This window comes from Leptonotus elevatus, chromosome 15 (assembly GCF_054856555.1).
Source record: "Leptonotus elevatus isolate MCC_2025b chromosome 15, RoL_Lele_1.0, whole genome shotgun sequence".
In the NCBI taxonomy this organism is placed as follows: domain Eukaryota; kingdom Metazoa; phylum Chordata; class Actinopteri; order Syngnathiformes; family Syngnathidae; genus Leptonotus; species Leptonotus elevatus.
This window is the reverse complement of record NC_141253.1, coordinates 7,528,817-7,545,736: the sequence shown is the minus strand read 5'-3', so window position 1 is coordinate 7,545,736 and position 16,920 is coordinate 7,528,817. Positions and strand designations below refer to the sequence as shown.

At 37.2% G+C, this 16,920-nt stretch overlaps 1 protein-coding gene across 1 annotated transcript in view; it reads left to right on the top strand.

The window, feature by feature from the left end:
* The window catches only part of LOC147161819 (5-hydroxytryptamine receptor 4), a 37,776-nt gene that overhangs the window by 13,758 nt on the left and 7,098 nt on the right, over window positions 1–16,920 (top strand). The window contains exons 5-7 of the mRNA XM_086096713.1: window positions 914–1,114; window positions 1,193–1,346; window positions 4,702–5,366. Coding sequence (XP_085952839.1) covers window positions 914–1,114; window positions 1,193–1,346; window positions 4,702–5,366 — 1,020 coding nt within the window. The remainder of the gene's footprint in view (window positions 1–913; window positions 1,115–1,192; window positions 1,347–4,701; window positions 5,367–16,920) is intronic.

Below are 16,920 nucleotides of genomic sequence, written 5' to 3'. Positions count from 1 at the left end.
TGGTAACCAATTTTTGCGTTGCCGCAAGACTCTTTCACACTAAAGAAGTGCAGTGTGAAAAGGGTTTTAGTGTTCTGAACCAGTGTTGTTATGGTTTTGGATCTTTCATTTTAGTTTGTTTTTTATTTCGTTTTGAATTTTGTTTGCAGGGCGGTTATGTTAGTTTGTATTCGTTTTAGTTATTTAAAAATGCTTAATTTTAGTTTAGTTTGTTAGTTTCAGTATTCTTTTTTATGTTTTACTTGTGTGCAATATTGAATAAACACCATGGTAAAATAAAAAAAGTAACGTCTGTCTTACCTTGCGTTGCATTTCGGCTGAGTTCAATGAAAAAGCAGGCAAGCCGAGCCATTAGAGCCAAAAGTCAAGCATGCAAAATTTTGCTTTTCTACTGGCTGCTGCTAGATGATGTCACTTCTATGTGACACACTTCAATTCAAACATCCTTATTCCTGTTAATATCAAAATAAATATATTATAATTAAATATTAAAATCACATTTAAAGGCTAATGTATTAAATTAATTACCAATGATTAAAATGGATATTTTCGCTATAATTATACAGTTTTAGTTTACTTTTTGTTTTGTTTTTAAAGCATTTTCGTTTTTTATTTTATTTTGTTAACACAAATGTCTTTTGAATTAGTCTTAGTCATTTCATTAGTTGTTGTTAGCTAAAACAACTTTGTTCTGAACATCTTCTGAAAATGACCAATCCTAATGACCAATTGCACTTGATTACGTAAAAAGTAGATCTGACGGTGAACAGTTAGCGGAATCTATTTCTGTGTTGGGTCTTTCATGTATGATAAAAAAAAAAATAATAATAATAAAATTGATTATAAAAATCAAAACAAGATCTCGTAACTCAACACATATACTTTCGTTTTTCTCTCCCTCGTCATATGTCAGGAAGAAAAAGACCAACTACTTCATTGTGTCGCTGGCCTTTGCCGACTTGTTGGTGGCGCTGGTGGTGATGCCCTTTGCCGCTATCGAGCTGACCACCGGCGTGTGGAAATACGGCGAGATTTTCTGCCTCGTGCGGACGTCGCTGGACGTCCTCCTGACGACTGCGTCCATCTTGCATCTGTGCTGCATTGCACTGGACAGGTCTGTGTTCATTTGTGTGTCAACGAATGAAAAAAAAAAAAAGAGTCCGCTGACATTTGGTCCGCACGCGTGTTTCAGGTATTACGCAATCTGCTGCCAGCCTCTTGTGTACCGACACAAGATGACCCCTCTGCGAGTGGCGGTGATGCTCGGTGGCTGCTGGCTGATCCCCACGTTCATTTCCTTCCTACCTATCATGCAAAGCTGGAACGCCATTGGCATCGAGGATATAGTAAGTCCGCACTCACTTGGCACGGTCGCAGAGGATGAGGTAATCAATTCACAGAGAGGAAGAAAAAAAAAAAAGCATCCGAATCCAAGGTCAACTAAATATATAGTGGTGAAGAGTCAGTATATCCTCCTTAAAGAGGAAGATGTTCTTTGGGCGAGGGCAAACGGAACATAAAGCCTCCGCAGCCTCATATTACGTGTTTGTAATAACATTTTCAATCCCTCCGCCGATGACAAAGTAATGCAGTGATCACAAAACAATTTTGTCCTCGGCGGAGGCTGACTGGCTGCGAGCAATGACAGCACTTGAGCGGACATTTTCTGCTGGTCCGCCTGTGTTTTGCGGCCAGGTTATTTCGGAGCTACCTTGAAATAAGCCGCACAAATCCCAGGGGGAAGGGCAGAGATGGACTTATTCATTCAGCCACGTTTAATGAAATACGCATCTCTTTGCTTTTTTTTCCCGAAGCCACAGGCTGCTGCCAAACGACATGTGTCGGGAATTAGGTCAGACATACAATGAATGGCATTAGCGTTTAGAATTCGATTTGTTTCAAGAAAATACGTATTACCTTGTTCATTTCATAATGGAGACGGACCCAAGCTATACTGGGGTTTTTTTTTGCGGGCCATTAAAAAGCATGAAATTGATTTTGCTCAAATTGAGGCCTTAAATGGCATTAACAAACATTAAGTATGATTTCAAGAGGCATTAAAAATTGAAATACAATTGATGTACCGTAAAAGCATTGTTGTTCATGCCTTTTTTTTTTCTTTTTCTTTTTACATACAACCTTGTACAAAGGAGTCACTATAATGCAATTGAGCAACAATAAATGTAATTTAAAAAAATTATTTACTTGTGTGGACTGATGACTAGCTGTAATTTACAATGAACAAAATGTCCACAAGTTGCTTCATGTTCCAAATACCAATTGCTCTGATTTTGAAAAAAAAAAAAGCACACTGTTCCTGTCGCCAACATCCAACATGAAACACTAATCCCACCTAGTGGCACAAAATTACCTCAACACAATTGTATGACGACATGATTTACACTCGTTTTGAAAGTTTAGTAGCTCTTTTAACTTCAAACAATTGACTCATTCCAATTAACTCAATCACTCCCAGCCATTTTCACTGAAGCAACCCCCTTCCCTCCCGGCTGTTTTACTGGATTTTGACTGATTTTGCAAGGAACATACCAAAAGAAAGATTAGATTTCTCTCTGTTTCCATTTTGCAGCAATTAGCATTAGAATATAGCTAAGTTTCATCATTATTCACAAATCTGTTTAAAACTGTGGGGAAAACAGCTCTTTGCAACATGGGCCTGGTTGATCTCTTATACTCTGCTGCCACCTGCTGGCCGTTTTTGTAATTACTACCATTGCTTCACCCGTTCTCTGCAGTTCATAGGCTGCATCAAAGCCTTCTGTATGCTCCAGCGTAATTTTTTTTTTTTTAAAACATGTTATCACGTGAAAGGAAAATGGCAGGATTCAACCACCTCAATACTGGATATAAATTGCAAAGTTGCGTGCCATGGAGAGGTCCGATTTCATAATCCATCAGAACCAGAGCCCCACAGTACCTCACCACACGCTGAGATTTATAGGTGGCAAAATTCACTTTTTGGCTTGAGCGCACCTGCAGAATGTAAAAGATGTGCAGACGTTTCACCTTTACTTTCCGAGGACACGCTGTACCTCGGCGAGCCATGTAGCAAAGATCATAACAAACCTTTTTTGGGTAAGATGCGGGGTTTCAAAAGGGCGGAAAATTTCCACTTAATTTCTGCAAACGTTCCAGAAACATTCAATGTCCAGTTTAGCAAGGGGGGGATTTTGGAAATATTCCAAGTTGGACGCTTTCCATGTAATTGATAAAGAACACAATTAAATGAAACAAATGTTATCTATCAATCCAAATGTTGTTGTTATAAGCAAATACATACGTTGACTTGAGCTTACTCGATGTGTCAGTTTGTCAGTTTAACTCATTGCACGGTGTGCTGCAGTAAGTACTGAACTAGTTGTATTTGATGACCCAAATGTGTACTCAACATAAAATGCTAAACGCTTTATTACCTTCATCTTTTATTCATAGTTACTGATGGGTTAGCGGTTCACTCTCCTCTCTTCCATTCAAGCTGCATGAGCTCATTCATGGTGTGAATGTGAGAGTGAATGTGCCCTGTGATTGTCTTAGCAACCACGGTGCAGGTCCAGGGTGTAGTGTTCCGTTCACCCAAAGTCAGCTGGGATAGGCTACAGAGCTCCATGCGCACCCTAAATGGGATAAGCTGTGTAGAGACTGCATGGATGGTTTTTCAGTATCGGCCTGTGCATACGTTAGCTGTTTTTATACCGCCTCTGTTATGTTGAAATGATAGAAAACATCAATACGAAGCAAAAATGCACTGTAATAGAATGCATCTTTACCACATACTCATCTAAAACATGACAAAACATCATGTAAATAAAGACCAGAGGTGGCAAATCCAGGTCCAGAAAGTAAAAACCCTTCCACAGTTTGGCTTTAGCGCCAGGTGCTAGCTAGATAGCTCCCATGTTGCTTCGTTTACCTGCTTGCAAGCTAGCTAGCTAGCATCAGGGGCTAAGTTTTAATTTAACTCATTCACTGCCATTGACGGCTATAGACGTCAAAAATTCATTGAACTATTTCTATTAGCTTTAAAAAATAAAAAAAATTCCACCTTTGTTAACAGGAGTATGAAAACTTAGATTTTATTTCCATGCAATTAATTACAATTAAAAAAAATTAGCGCCTGACGCCCCTAATTTTTAATAATAATAATCTTTTATTTTCTTTAAAAAAAAATACTATTAAATTAAATTTACAAAATGTCTAGATTTTCATACTCTTGTTAACAAAAGTGGGGAAAAAAATGTTAAACTTAATAGAAATAGTTCAAATGAATTTTGGACGTTTATAGGTGTGAATGGCAGTGAATGATTTAATTTAAATTCAAACTTAAAAAAACATTTATTATTGTACATTTTATTGTGCATTTTATTGTAAATGTACAATAAAAATATTTTTTTCAAAGTTTTAATTAAAATTTAGAAAACTTTGAAAAAGAGCAAATTGGAGTTCTGATTAAGGAAATAGTCCCGTTGCTAATATTTTGAAGCTTTGTTGCCTTATTCAGCCCTGAGCAGATTACATTGACATGGAAGCAATTAGCAGCTGAAATCCGATTGGATGGAAAAAAATCCACCATCCACACATACGTACCGGAAGCCCACTACTGATTGATGCATATTCATGCTGAAACAACATTATTTTTGAAGCTATGATAAGTTAAAGTGAATGTTTCGCTGTATGTCCCAGATAGAAGAAAGACGAAGCTCACCCGGTGGCTCCAACGAGACGAGCTGCGTGTTTCTGGTCAATCGCCCGTACGCGCTCATCTGCTCCACGGTGGCCTTCTACGTGCCGCTGGCCCTCATGGTCCTGGCCTACCAACGCATCTACGTGACCGCCATGAGCCACGTGCGGCAGATCGAGACCCTTCAACGCGCCGGCTCCGCTCCGACCGCCGGCACCGCGTCCCCCATCGTCACTGCGAGGTCGTCCACCTGCTCGGACCCGGAGGACCACTACCACCTCAGGACAGACGGGGACTTCTTCCCAGAGCCGGCTCCCGTTGCCAACAGCCGCATGCGTGTTGAGACGAAGGCGGCAAAGACGCTGGCGATCATCATGGGATGTTTTTGCCTGTGCTGGGCGCCGTTTTTCATCACTAATGTGGTGGACCCCTTCATTCACTACTCTGTGCCCTGGCAGTTATGGACGGCATGGCTGTGGCTGGGCTACATTAACTCTGGCCTTAATCCCTTTTTGTATGCCTTCTTGAACCGAGCTTTTCGGAGGGCCTTTCTGGTGATCCTTTGTTGTGGGGACGAGCGCTTTGTGCGGCAGGGGAGCCTCTCCTACGGACCGACCCACAGAGTGTGCTCGCCGACATCCGTCAACGGGACGTCAATGGCACTGAGGTAAAGACATCAGTTTCTTTTTATGCTTGACTTATTCCGTTTTGTCAGTCACTCAGGCTGACGAATACAGATACCACCCAAAATAATGACATCATTTTCAAGATCAATCTAGATATCCCAATATAGCAATTTTGGATTTTTATTTCTAATTTCTACAAGTAGTTCCTGGTCATAAATCGGCCACAAGAGGGCACCATCGCGAATTAAATGAGGTCGTGTATCGACTCAATATCTGTTACTGGTATTCACCAAGGGTGTCAGGCGATTGAAAATTTTAAACGTAATTGATCGCATGACTTCAATACTTAACTCACAATTAATCGCAAATGTTATATCTGTTCGAAATGTACAAACATTTTATTATTATTATTATTATTTTTATTTAATTTAAATTAAAACTTAGAAAAACATATATTATTGTACATTTAAATTTAGTTTATTTTATTTTTTTAAGTTTTAACTTAAATTAAATTAAAACTTAGAAAAACATAAATGATTGTACATTTTCTTGTACATTTACAATAAAATGCACAATAACATACTTTTTTCTAAGTTTTAATTTAAATTTAAAACGTTCATACTCTTGTTAACATAAAAGTGGGAAAAAATGTTAAACTAATAGAAATATGGCTGCATCTTTTAATCATTGATACAGTAATTTCATAATTCATAAAATTTAGTAAACATTTAAAAGATGTATTGTACAGTAAAAAAAAACGAGTGTGATATTGATTTGTGTTGAGGTCATTTTTCTGCCACTAGATGTCATTATTGCATTTGTAAGACGTTGGTTTTCATAGAAAGAGCTATCTAATCTTTAACATCAAGTAACTTGTGAAGCAGATCTTGGATGTTTAGGATCTTTATTCCACAATTGAGTAGAATATAAAGAAGGCGTCTTCACTTTGGTTTGAGTCTGTTTTTGTAAACATTCAATGAGCCAGCATCCGCTGATGTAAGAGATCTGGAAGTATAAAGTCATACTTTGCTGTTAATTGCGCTATTTTTATATAGTAATGGTGTCAGCTAACAATGCTTGAAATTATAATCTAGCCTATAAACCGTAGAACTTAATTAAAATATATATTTTAGCGAGGGTAAAAGTAAAAACAAATAAAATGAGATAATGCCAGGTCCAAGAGCAACTTCTTGTATTCTCTTCTCAACTGTAGACTCTGCAGTTATATTTGTTTGCATTGTCTAGTGGCCCGAAGACGCGTATTTGTTTGAACTTCAAAGTGAATGATGTCATTCGGAATGAATGAAAACAACACAATGACAGTCCAAATAGATTTACAGTATGTTTTCATCTGTTGTGTTTTACAAAAAGCCACTGGCCGAGATGGTGCACTTTTTCATTTTTTTTTAAATTTCTCTTTGAGACAAAATGACACGAGTGAGCTTGAGGTAGATTCAGTGAGCCAGTCGGAAATACACATTTGTTAACCAAAAAAGATATAGTGGGACACTAAAAATGCCACAACATGAATATACAGTACGTGCTAAACATGAACAAAAGGTCTGTTTATAACATAATGCCTTCAAATAAACATTGATGGTGTCAGCGTGTTGATACACGCAAACACTGCACACAAATCTGAACAGTAACGTTAGCTTTGTCGCTAACGCTAAAATAGCATGACAGGTGTTCTGGCTGGTCCACCTTGTGTTAGACCACTGAAACCATGGCAACAATAGAGATACTATTGTACCTTCTAATTACATCGCTCTTTCTATTAATAAGATATGATTTATATATGCATTAGAATATTTCACCCTTCGGACAACATTTAGGAGAGGATAGATTACATTTTTCATCAGAATAGTGACCATAAACACTGCTCTTTCGCAGCACGGGGTGATTGTGGATGTTAGCGGCCATGACTCAGTTGACAGCTGTGTTTGCGTTCCCTCCTTCAAGTGGAGAGGATGATGGAGGAGGCGAGCCGCTCGCGTCTGGATTGTTTAACTTGAACACAGACACTCGACCGACGCGGACGAAACAAAAGCAATTGCATGCACACTTGCACATTCCTCAAGAAGGAAAATGCTCATAGCTAATATGTATGAGCGCAAATATAATAGTTGAATGAACGCCTGACTTGGGCTTGATTAAGGATGTTGTTGTGAGATCCTCAAATCACAACCTCATTTTACCGGGAAGGTGCACGTCATGTCACATGCTGCCTTTTTCGGCTTTGTCGCACATCACTACTGACACCTTCAACTAACTCATCAAATGGAGGGAAAGGCCTACCTCACTCTAATTTGATTTATATTATATTATATTATATTATATTATATTATATTATATTATATTATATTATATTATATTATATTATATTATATTATACATTGAGGCAAAAGTGTTCTTTTGTCACCATAAATGTTCATTTTAAATCCTAAGTAAGATTACCATTAACATTAGCCTAACTTAAATAAAACACATAGACAAGCTAGTGGATATTAGCATTGCTAACTTGGAACAAAACAATGGTAGCTTGTTACCTAAAAGTTGTTTTACTTCCTTTCTTACCTACTTTTTACAGCCCACTTTTTATGCTTATCTGCTAAATGCTAAATGTCCATTTTAAGTGCTAAGTAACATTACCATTATCATTAGCCTAATATGAGTCCTCTAGCTTAATGCTAACATACAGTACAATGAGAAACACAATAGACAAGTTAGTGGATATTAGCATTGCTAGGTTGTATCAAAACACGGGAGCTTCTTGTTGCCTCAAAGTTGCTTTACTTCTTTTCTTTCAAATATTTTTATTGAGATGAAACACGTTAGTAAAACAGACTCTACAACAGGCATTGCGTCTCATTTTCCAAGCAAAACATTAGCTACACAATCCAAACAATAAAAATAACCAACAACTATAATAACATAAGACAGAATGAAATAAAATGGAATAGTTTGATGAGAAGAATGTTGCTAAATAAACAGATCAATAAAATAACAAATTGAATTGAACTTAAAATTGTAATATTATACATTTAATATCAAAACAAAAATAAATAAATGGATGCAGTTATTACAATGAAGTGTTATGCCACCGAATAATACAACATTGAGACACTCTACACTCAATTCAACTGTATTTATAGAGCACTTAAAAAAAACTGCAGCTGTATATAATAGGATAGTGTAAAAAAAAAAAAAAAAGTATGATGCAGATAGAATGAAATTGAATTTGTGAAAAAATTAAAACAACCAAGAATTAATGATAATGACCATCTTCTTTCTTCCTTCTTTTTAAAAAAAAACATTTCCCAGGTGTAAAATATATATCTGACGTTATTCGATCAAAATACACCAAAAATAATTACAGCATACTTAAATTAATATCCCCTTGTCACATTGTGGTGATCACGCCGTTTTTAGCGGCTGATCTGTCACATGCAAATGCCGAGTACGGCTTTCGTTACCAGGACGACAGGTGGCAGAGCTACTGTCGGTCATTGTGATGGAGCCTCAGTGTTGCCAACAGAGCTTTAACTTGTTATTGTTTGTTGCTAAAATTAGGAGGAGGAGATGATGTCCAGCCTTCTGCGTCCAGACTGAAAATACGGGCGCACGTTCAAAGCCTCCTTCGGATAATTACAATACTACTAGTGCAAACTAGATTGGCACTGATGATGTTGAAGCTGACGAGAACAGCTGCCTGATTTTGGAACAAATGATTAAAATTACACTGAAGAATATTATATTGGTGGTATTACAACTGTAAGGGTCATCTTAGAGTTTAAAGTCATTAAGGCCACAGGGCACGGTAAAAGCATCGTACAAATTCGTTGTTCATCTTCACAGAATAATTTGTGCAATGTGTACAATTAAGTTAAAGAAATGGCTCATGTTTTTTTGTGTCTAACTTAATCATTTTCTATTATGGCCATTTGCATTATATGAATGCTGAAAGGAAGGAATTAAAACCCGCCTGATCCATCCAGACTCAAATGTTCAACTGAGTGTTCAGTCATTTAGCAGTTGTGTGCTGAACTATAGCAGGGGTCTGCAACCTGCGGCTCTGGACGCTCCTTAGTCCCTCACCTGTGGCTCTGTGGATATCTATTAATAAAAAATAAAATAAATTAAAAAATAGAAATTAACTTTTTATAACAGTTTTTTTAAGATAAAATATTATTCTTATGAACTGATTACATTTAAAAAATGAATAAATATTCAAAAAATGTCAGTCCAAGTTTTAAAGTTGCCGTAAAAGGAGAGGTAAGAGGTAGATTTTAAAAAATGGAGAAAAATTTAGAAATTAACTTTTTTTAACATATTTTTTAAAGATGTAATATTGTTCAAATGAATTAATTATTCATTAAAAAACGAATAATAATAAAAAAAAATGTTTTAATGTCAGAGTCCAAATTTTGAAGTTGCCGTAAAAAGAGAGGTGAAAGGTAGATGAAAAATGGGGGGAAAATATAGAAATTAATTTTTTTTAACATATTTTTTTAGATAAAATATTGTTCTAATGAATTAATGATTAAATAAAAAACGAATAATTAACATATTTTTAAAGATGTAATATTGTTGACCATAAACATAAAAATGTCAGACAATCGAATAAAAAGGCAGAAAAGAAAATGTTAAAAAAAAGTATCCATAAAATGTCCCAAAACAAAAGAAGAAATCCCCAAAATTACTATAAAATGTCCACAAAATTGCCAAAAATTCAGGAAATATTTTTATGTTCTGGCGTGGCACCAATAAGACTAACACCAACACACGTTCAAATGTTTTGTGGCTCCAGACAAATGTTTGCTTATTTAGTGCTTCAAATAGATGGTAATTACGTGTAACTTTTAACAATAATTGTATTTAACAAGGCCATATTTTTTGTACGTGGAGTTAATGATGAATAAATGTAAGACGACTTCTCCTAATGGCTTAAATGTACGTGCTTTAAACGTTTAAATTTGCTTCATACATCGTAGTAACCTAGTTGAATCTGGGATTCTCTGCCATGAGAACCCACAACAGTCGTAATGTGCGAGACCGAACTCCACAATAAAAGCACTGGTTAAACAAGGATGATAGGTGCGCTATAAAAAGGTAAGTTTAAACATGTAATGTTAAGCCAAAAAAGGCGAAAGCGTTCTCCCCTGTGTGTCACTTTTCTGCTTGGAAACATAACAAACTACAACTCAGTGTGTCAAAGTCTTCCTGTGACACTAAATCTGCTTCGTTGGCTTCCATCCTGAATTTACCTTTTGCCTCGTAGTGACATCATCGCCCACGTACTTGGACTTCCTGTCTTCTGTTTAATGGGGTCTCGGTAGGATCAGAATCAGATTGGAAACAGATCTCATTGCGATAGAAGGGACAAAACGCTGCCATTTGTCAGCTGGTGTGATATGATGACATCACATTTGATAACATTTTGCAACCAAAATTGGATTTGACCAATTCCACGCCACCGACCCCGATTTGGGTCTTGTAGCCGTGTAACTGACGGAGAAGCGGTTAACCTCTCGTGTTTTGTGGAGCACAGTCGCTAAAACGCACAGGCCGCTCTAGTGTAAACGTTGCCGTCACTGATTTATTATGAGACATGTAGAATTTATTGTTGTTTGATTGAAACCAAAGTCCTCCAGCTGATCCACTGTAAATCTCGTTTTCTCGCTCTCTCTTGCTCATATTTCGTCATCTTTTTCTCCTTCTGTTGAAATATTCTGAAAATGTTGCGTCTATAATTAGTTGGGAGAGCGAGGATTAAAAAATTGTTGGGCTTTATATGTTGCAGTAATATAGTAATTGGAAAAATAAACTTACATTTTTACTCAGGAGCAGCACTGAGGCAAAGTGGTCAACAAATCTGTCTCACAGGTTTTGAGATTCTGGGTTCAAGTTTGTATCCCCCCCCCCCCCACACCCCCCATACTTGCTTAAGTTTCCATTTTCCTCCCATATTCCAAAACCATATAGAGCTGGCTCTGTTTCATTGAAAGTGGTTGGACGATTATGCGCAATATGAATTCACGTGACGGAACGAATGGTGTTCCACAGGGTTCAATTCTTGGGCCTCTGCTGTTTTCTGAAATCCAGGTGAAAAGAGCCAGATTTCATGAAAAGGCAACAGTAAACCCTACACCTGTGTCTTGAATTTGAATAAAATCACATTTTATTTGTCAATAAAGAAGGCTTCGGTGAATGCGCATAGAAAACTAGCAGGGTTCGATCCATCGCACTGCAAAAACTGAAATCTTAAGTAAGGTATAATCTCTTAAATATAATATATATGTTATTTTTACTTAAAATAAAATTGGGACCCGTTACCTCCCTGCTTGACACTAAAGTAAAGTCATCCTTTTCTTATTTTACTATATATTTTTTCTTAAATTTTCTACTGTACTTGTTGCAGTGCAACTAGTCTATAGAAGTGTAGATTCCACTCCCACCCCCCGCTAAGCTTAACGTTCACCACCCAATAAAACTGAGCTGAGCAGTTTCAATATGTTCAGATCAGAATGAACTTTTAGTCATCTCTCTGGAGTCTCATGATTAATTACATCGAAGCTACAGCCCTTGTGAATGCAGCCCCAGGACGTTCGCCCCAGCTGACCGATGGCCCGAGAGATACACTGCCGAAAACAACACGCGGCGCTAAAATAAATCCTAACTTCATTTCAGCCTGTTGAAACTCTGCTGGTTGCATCACATCTCTTGCCAGGCTCCTGACGGGGGCTCAGAGGGTTTGCGCTATCGCACTTTCCCATCGTTGGGAGAGCGGCTGGAATTACCGACGCCGCTACCCCGCTCGTCTCTCGCAGATAATCTCATTAAGAACACAAGTGGGATGAGCAGAGAAAAATGTGCGACCAATTTCAACACACAATGTTTGACGTCTGTACAATTGGAGACAAAATAAATGCTGGGAGGGCCACAAGTTTTTCAGCAGTGCTAATGGAGGCTCCACATAGGACCACACACTTCCTGACTGGATGTATGACAAAAACGCTATTTTCGGTATGGACAAAATATGTGCAAAATATGTGCTTTTAATATGAAATTCTTGATAATACAATTTTCAACTTTCAACAAAATAACCTCGTACTATTATCCCCCACACCAGCGCAAATGACCATTCAAGGACCGCATAAAACTGCTGAACAAGAAACTAACATTAAGTGCAAGAACTAATTTTGTACTTTTTTTTTTATTACAAAAAATCAACTCGCTCAAAATTTTAGTATAATTGATGTACTATTTTTGTCCTGCCTATAATTCCAAATCCACAAAAAAAATCAAATAAATTAGGCTTACTCACGGTGTGGTGTAGGGTGCCATCTAGTGGTAAATGGTGATATTACAACTTAAAACTCGTCAACCCCAGCACATTTGCAGTTTATAGATTTCAATAATTTTTTCTATATTTTGGATTTTTCCTGAATCATTTTCCAGAGTATTTCCCCTTTTTAAGGTAATAATATATTGAATTTATATTTAATCAGTTGTAATGTGATTTTACTTTTATAGTCTTACCAACTGCAGTAAGTAAACATACCAAATAAAACAAAACTCTTTTTGAGTACACATTTTGGGGGAAATGGAGCTTATTGCAAGCTAAGCGATGAAAGTGGTACACGAGTTTCTATCCTGGCTGCTCTGGACAATATGGCGATGAAAAACGAAGTGCGTTGCTTTAATGTGAACACACTTCTCTCTGAAGCAATAATCTCCCCTTGGACAGTTGTAATTGTGTCTTCACAGTAAAGGGTAATGAAACAATTTATTTAGTTGAGACTGTTAGGAGGGTTAAAAAACAATATGTCTGCGAAAGGGTGTATATGTGTGAGTGTGCATGTTTGTGCGGGTGTGTTTCTTGTTTTTCTGTATCCCCAGGGACCCAAAATGTTGTATCCTAGATGCCTAAATGATGATTATTGGATTGAAAGTGAAGAATGAAAAAGCTCAATTAATAACAAAAATGATAAAACATTTTATTGGATTTGACTTCAGTGATGTTGCCAGAGGATTTGATTCCGTATGTGCAGTAAGCGGTGATCTTCTTGTAGCTGCAGGTGAATCTTAGACTTGATATTTCAAGTAAATTGACTCATCATGTCTGGTGCACTCTTTGGAGCTTCTGTTGCATTGCGGGATGAAATCGCAGCTTTTGCTGGATCATCTGGTGACTTTTATTTTTTTACCATTTCTATCTTATTAATTTTGACCAAATCCATAGCCAATTGGCAAAATGATTCTGTTGGATTTGGGTGTGTTTGTTTTGAAGGAAGCAAAATATTGTGTTAGTGCTTCACTGGCCTCTCCTTGTATGCCAAACATGAACTTGACTCTGGTTGTGTGCTTAAGTGCCTTTTAAAAATGTTTGGGTCTATTTCCTGACAGACAGCCACAGAATCAGCCATCCTTCAGTTTTCCATGGCACTTGTTCTCATTCAGTTCGCGGGGTTGTTTTCCTAACCCACTAATACGGGTAGATGTGGATTTTGAGCAGATAAGGTTACTTTTACCCAAATTGGGTTCATTATTTTTGACTCAGCAGATTGGGTTGAAGATTGGATTTTTATGTAATAAAGTTGAAGTACATTTTCAAATCAAATCAAACTTTATTTATAAAGCACCTTTCATACACTAATATGACACTCAAGGTTGGAAAATAAAATTAGTAACCCATGCTAACCCATTTCTTCGTACCTTTAACTTATTAGTATGGGTAGTTTTTACCCCTTATTGAATCAAGATGATCCAACGTGCTGGGTAAAATTCTCAACTCACTGCACTGGGTATAAATAACCCAGCATTGGCTCTGTCCCTTTTTGACCTAGCGCTGGGTTAGCTATTTACTACAATTTGGGTTACCGGTACTTTTACCTCTGCAGTGTTAACAGTGTAGCAGCCATTCACAAGTTCCAGAAACAGTCATTAAAAGTAAAAGTAATTACATAATTGACTCAGTTGGGTAAAAGAATAACCCAATTTGGGTCCAAATTGAATTGACTTGCTATGTGGATCAATTTGGCCCCACTTTCTGGGTTGTTATGTACAAAAGGACCAATTTTTTTTTAAATTTGGGTCAGATTGACCCAAATAGTAGGTCCGTATTTGACACAAGTTAGGGGATTTTTGTCCCTGTTTTTAGAGGGCTAAAAATGCCTGCATGTTGTGCACTCTTAAAACTGCTCCAATGCACTACTTTGACCCAATACAACCCCAAATTGGTCTGACACACTTCTTAGGTCAATTTGAACCAATACAACCCAAAGTTGTGTCAAATTGGGCTAAATAGTGTGTCGGACCAATTTTTGTCAATTTGACCCAATACAACTCGAAGTTGGGTCAAATTGGGCTAAATAGTGTATCGTACGAATTTTTGTCAATTTGACCCAATAAAACACAAAGTTGGGTCAAAATGGGCCAAGTAGTCTGTCGGACCAGTTTTTGTTGATTTGACCCAATACAACCCAAAGTTGGGTCAAATTGGGCCAAGTAGTGTGTCAGCCCAATTTTTGTCAATTTGACCCAATAGACCCCAAAGTTAAGTCAAATTCGTTCTTGTTCTTTTTTTTCTTCTTTTTTTTGACCCAGTAGTTTTAAGGATAGACTATACAGAAGAGTGTATGTTGATTTTAGAAAATGGCTGTATGGATGGGATTATAGTCGGTAGAAAAATATCAAAATTCAATTAAACTTCATTAATGTTGATTTAACTGGCCAGTCGTGACATACTTGTCTGCCTCCAATAGTTCTTCCCCATTGTGAACACAAGCTCTCAACCTCCATGGGTTTGTTATGGTACCCTTTGAGTTCCATGCACATATTTGATCAATTATGTGTACGTGTAAAAGCTAACATTTCACCCTAAGGCTGTCCTGTCACGCAAAATAGATTTAAACAATATGTGATGCCCTCATTAAAAAGTAAAGACTGAGTGAATATTTGCAGGCAAGATTCTTGTTGAATTGAATTATCCTGTTCCTGGGATTTTAAAAGTTGAAACCAAAAGCTTGCCGTGGCCTAACCATGCAAGCAACCACAGTGTACTGGAGACTAGGGTAGATGAAATTGAAATGCAGCAGAGGCCAAGCGGGGTCACTTCTCATCCCAAATGTGATTAGCAGGTGTCACACCTCCAATATGACTCACCTCAGTAGCAGCACACGGTGTGATCCATCTGTTCCAAGTTCTTGCTGTTTGCTTGTTGATTCACAAGCAGGAAAAGGCCCTTTTTGCCCTCGGCCTTCTGCAGTTGGCGGAGCATTGAGCCTTGATGGATTATCACTGTAATTTGTTCAAAACAGAATTATGGCAACCATGCCCTAATGAGACTGTTGAGTGTGTCGTCTGTTTGACTAATAAATGCCACACCTCAAGCGGTGTTACATTTCAGTACAAATGAATGGATTATGAGTCTAAATGCATTGTAAGAAATGTATTGCTAGTGTGACAATATGTTTTCTGCACAGCATGTCAACCATATTTTTGGATTGTCTTACTGCAGGACTTGCCTCTTAGTTTGAAATTAATCTCTACATAGTTAAAATAATAATAATAAAAAAAATCACTCAGGATGTTTGAAAATAGTCCACTTTCCAACTACTACAGCCGTGATGGTTTCCGAATGTCAGAACATTTTGGGTTATATGATTCGGCTGAGTTATGGTGAAGCAAAACGAAATGCAGTATTTCCCTAAATTCATTATCAAAGTTTCATCAATAAAAACATTCACAATCTTGGATATCGATTTTTGAAGGTCTGGCAAAATCTTTTGGAATGATGGGAAAAGCAGAAAGTTTTCATTAGAAATATCCAAATGGTAAAGAACTTTTTTAAATACAAAATTCTTTGGAAATGTTCCAAAAGGACCAACATGTTCTTTTTTACACAACCATGACCAAATGACGACAGGACTTGAAGGATTGCTTTAGTCCATAAATCAAATTCCATGTGACTATTAAATAGTAAACCATTTATTTACAGAATCGGAAATGAGTGTTCAGAAGACTTGGTCAAATACACGAGAGAATGAAAACGACTCATCGTTTCTCATGTTTAAATTTAGATAGCAAATGACATGAAGCGTCTGTCCATCATTTGTGCAGGTATGTCAATAACAAATAAAATTAAAAAAAAAAACTCATACAGGTTGCATTGCAATGATTAAGTTACTTCGTTGAGAGTTTTTGCTTGAAAAGAAGCAAATATGACACATAGGGGACTTTGTGTCCCAGAAACCCAGAAAAGCCTTCTGAAGAGGCTACAGGACACGAGTGTAAGTATGCACTTTGTAGTTTGCACATATACACACATGCACGAACAAACACACACAATCAAGTTTTTTTTTTTTTTTCTTATTCAGTGTTTGCTTTATAGTTTGGTGTTTGAGCGCACTTGGCCTGTGGTTATTTTACCAGATTATTTGGATAAAATGGATTACCTGAATATCATGGTGTGACACTTGTTTGTAAATGTTGATTTTACGCTCCCTGACTATTTTTTTTGTCATGCTTGTTGGCTAATGCTGTCACTTTTGGCACCCTGGTAGGTGATGAGATGAAATGATGGCAGCTGAT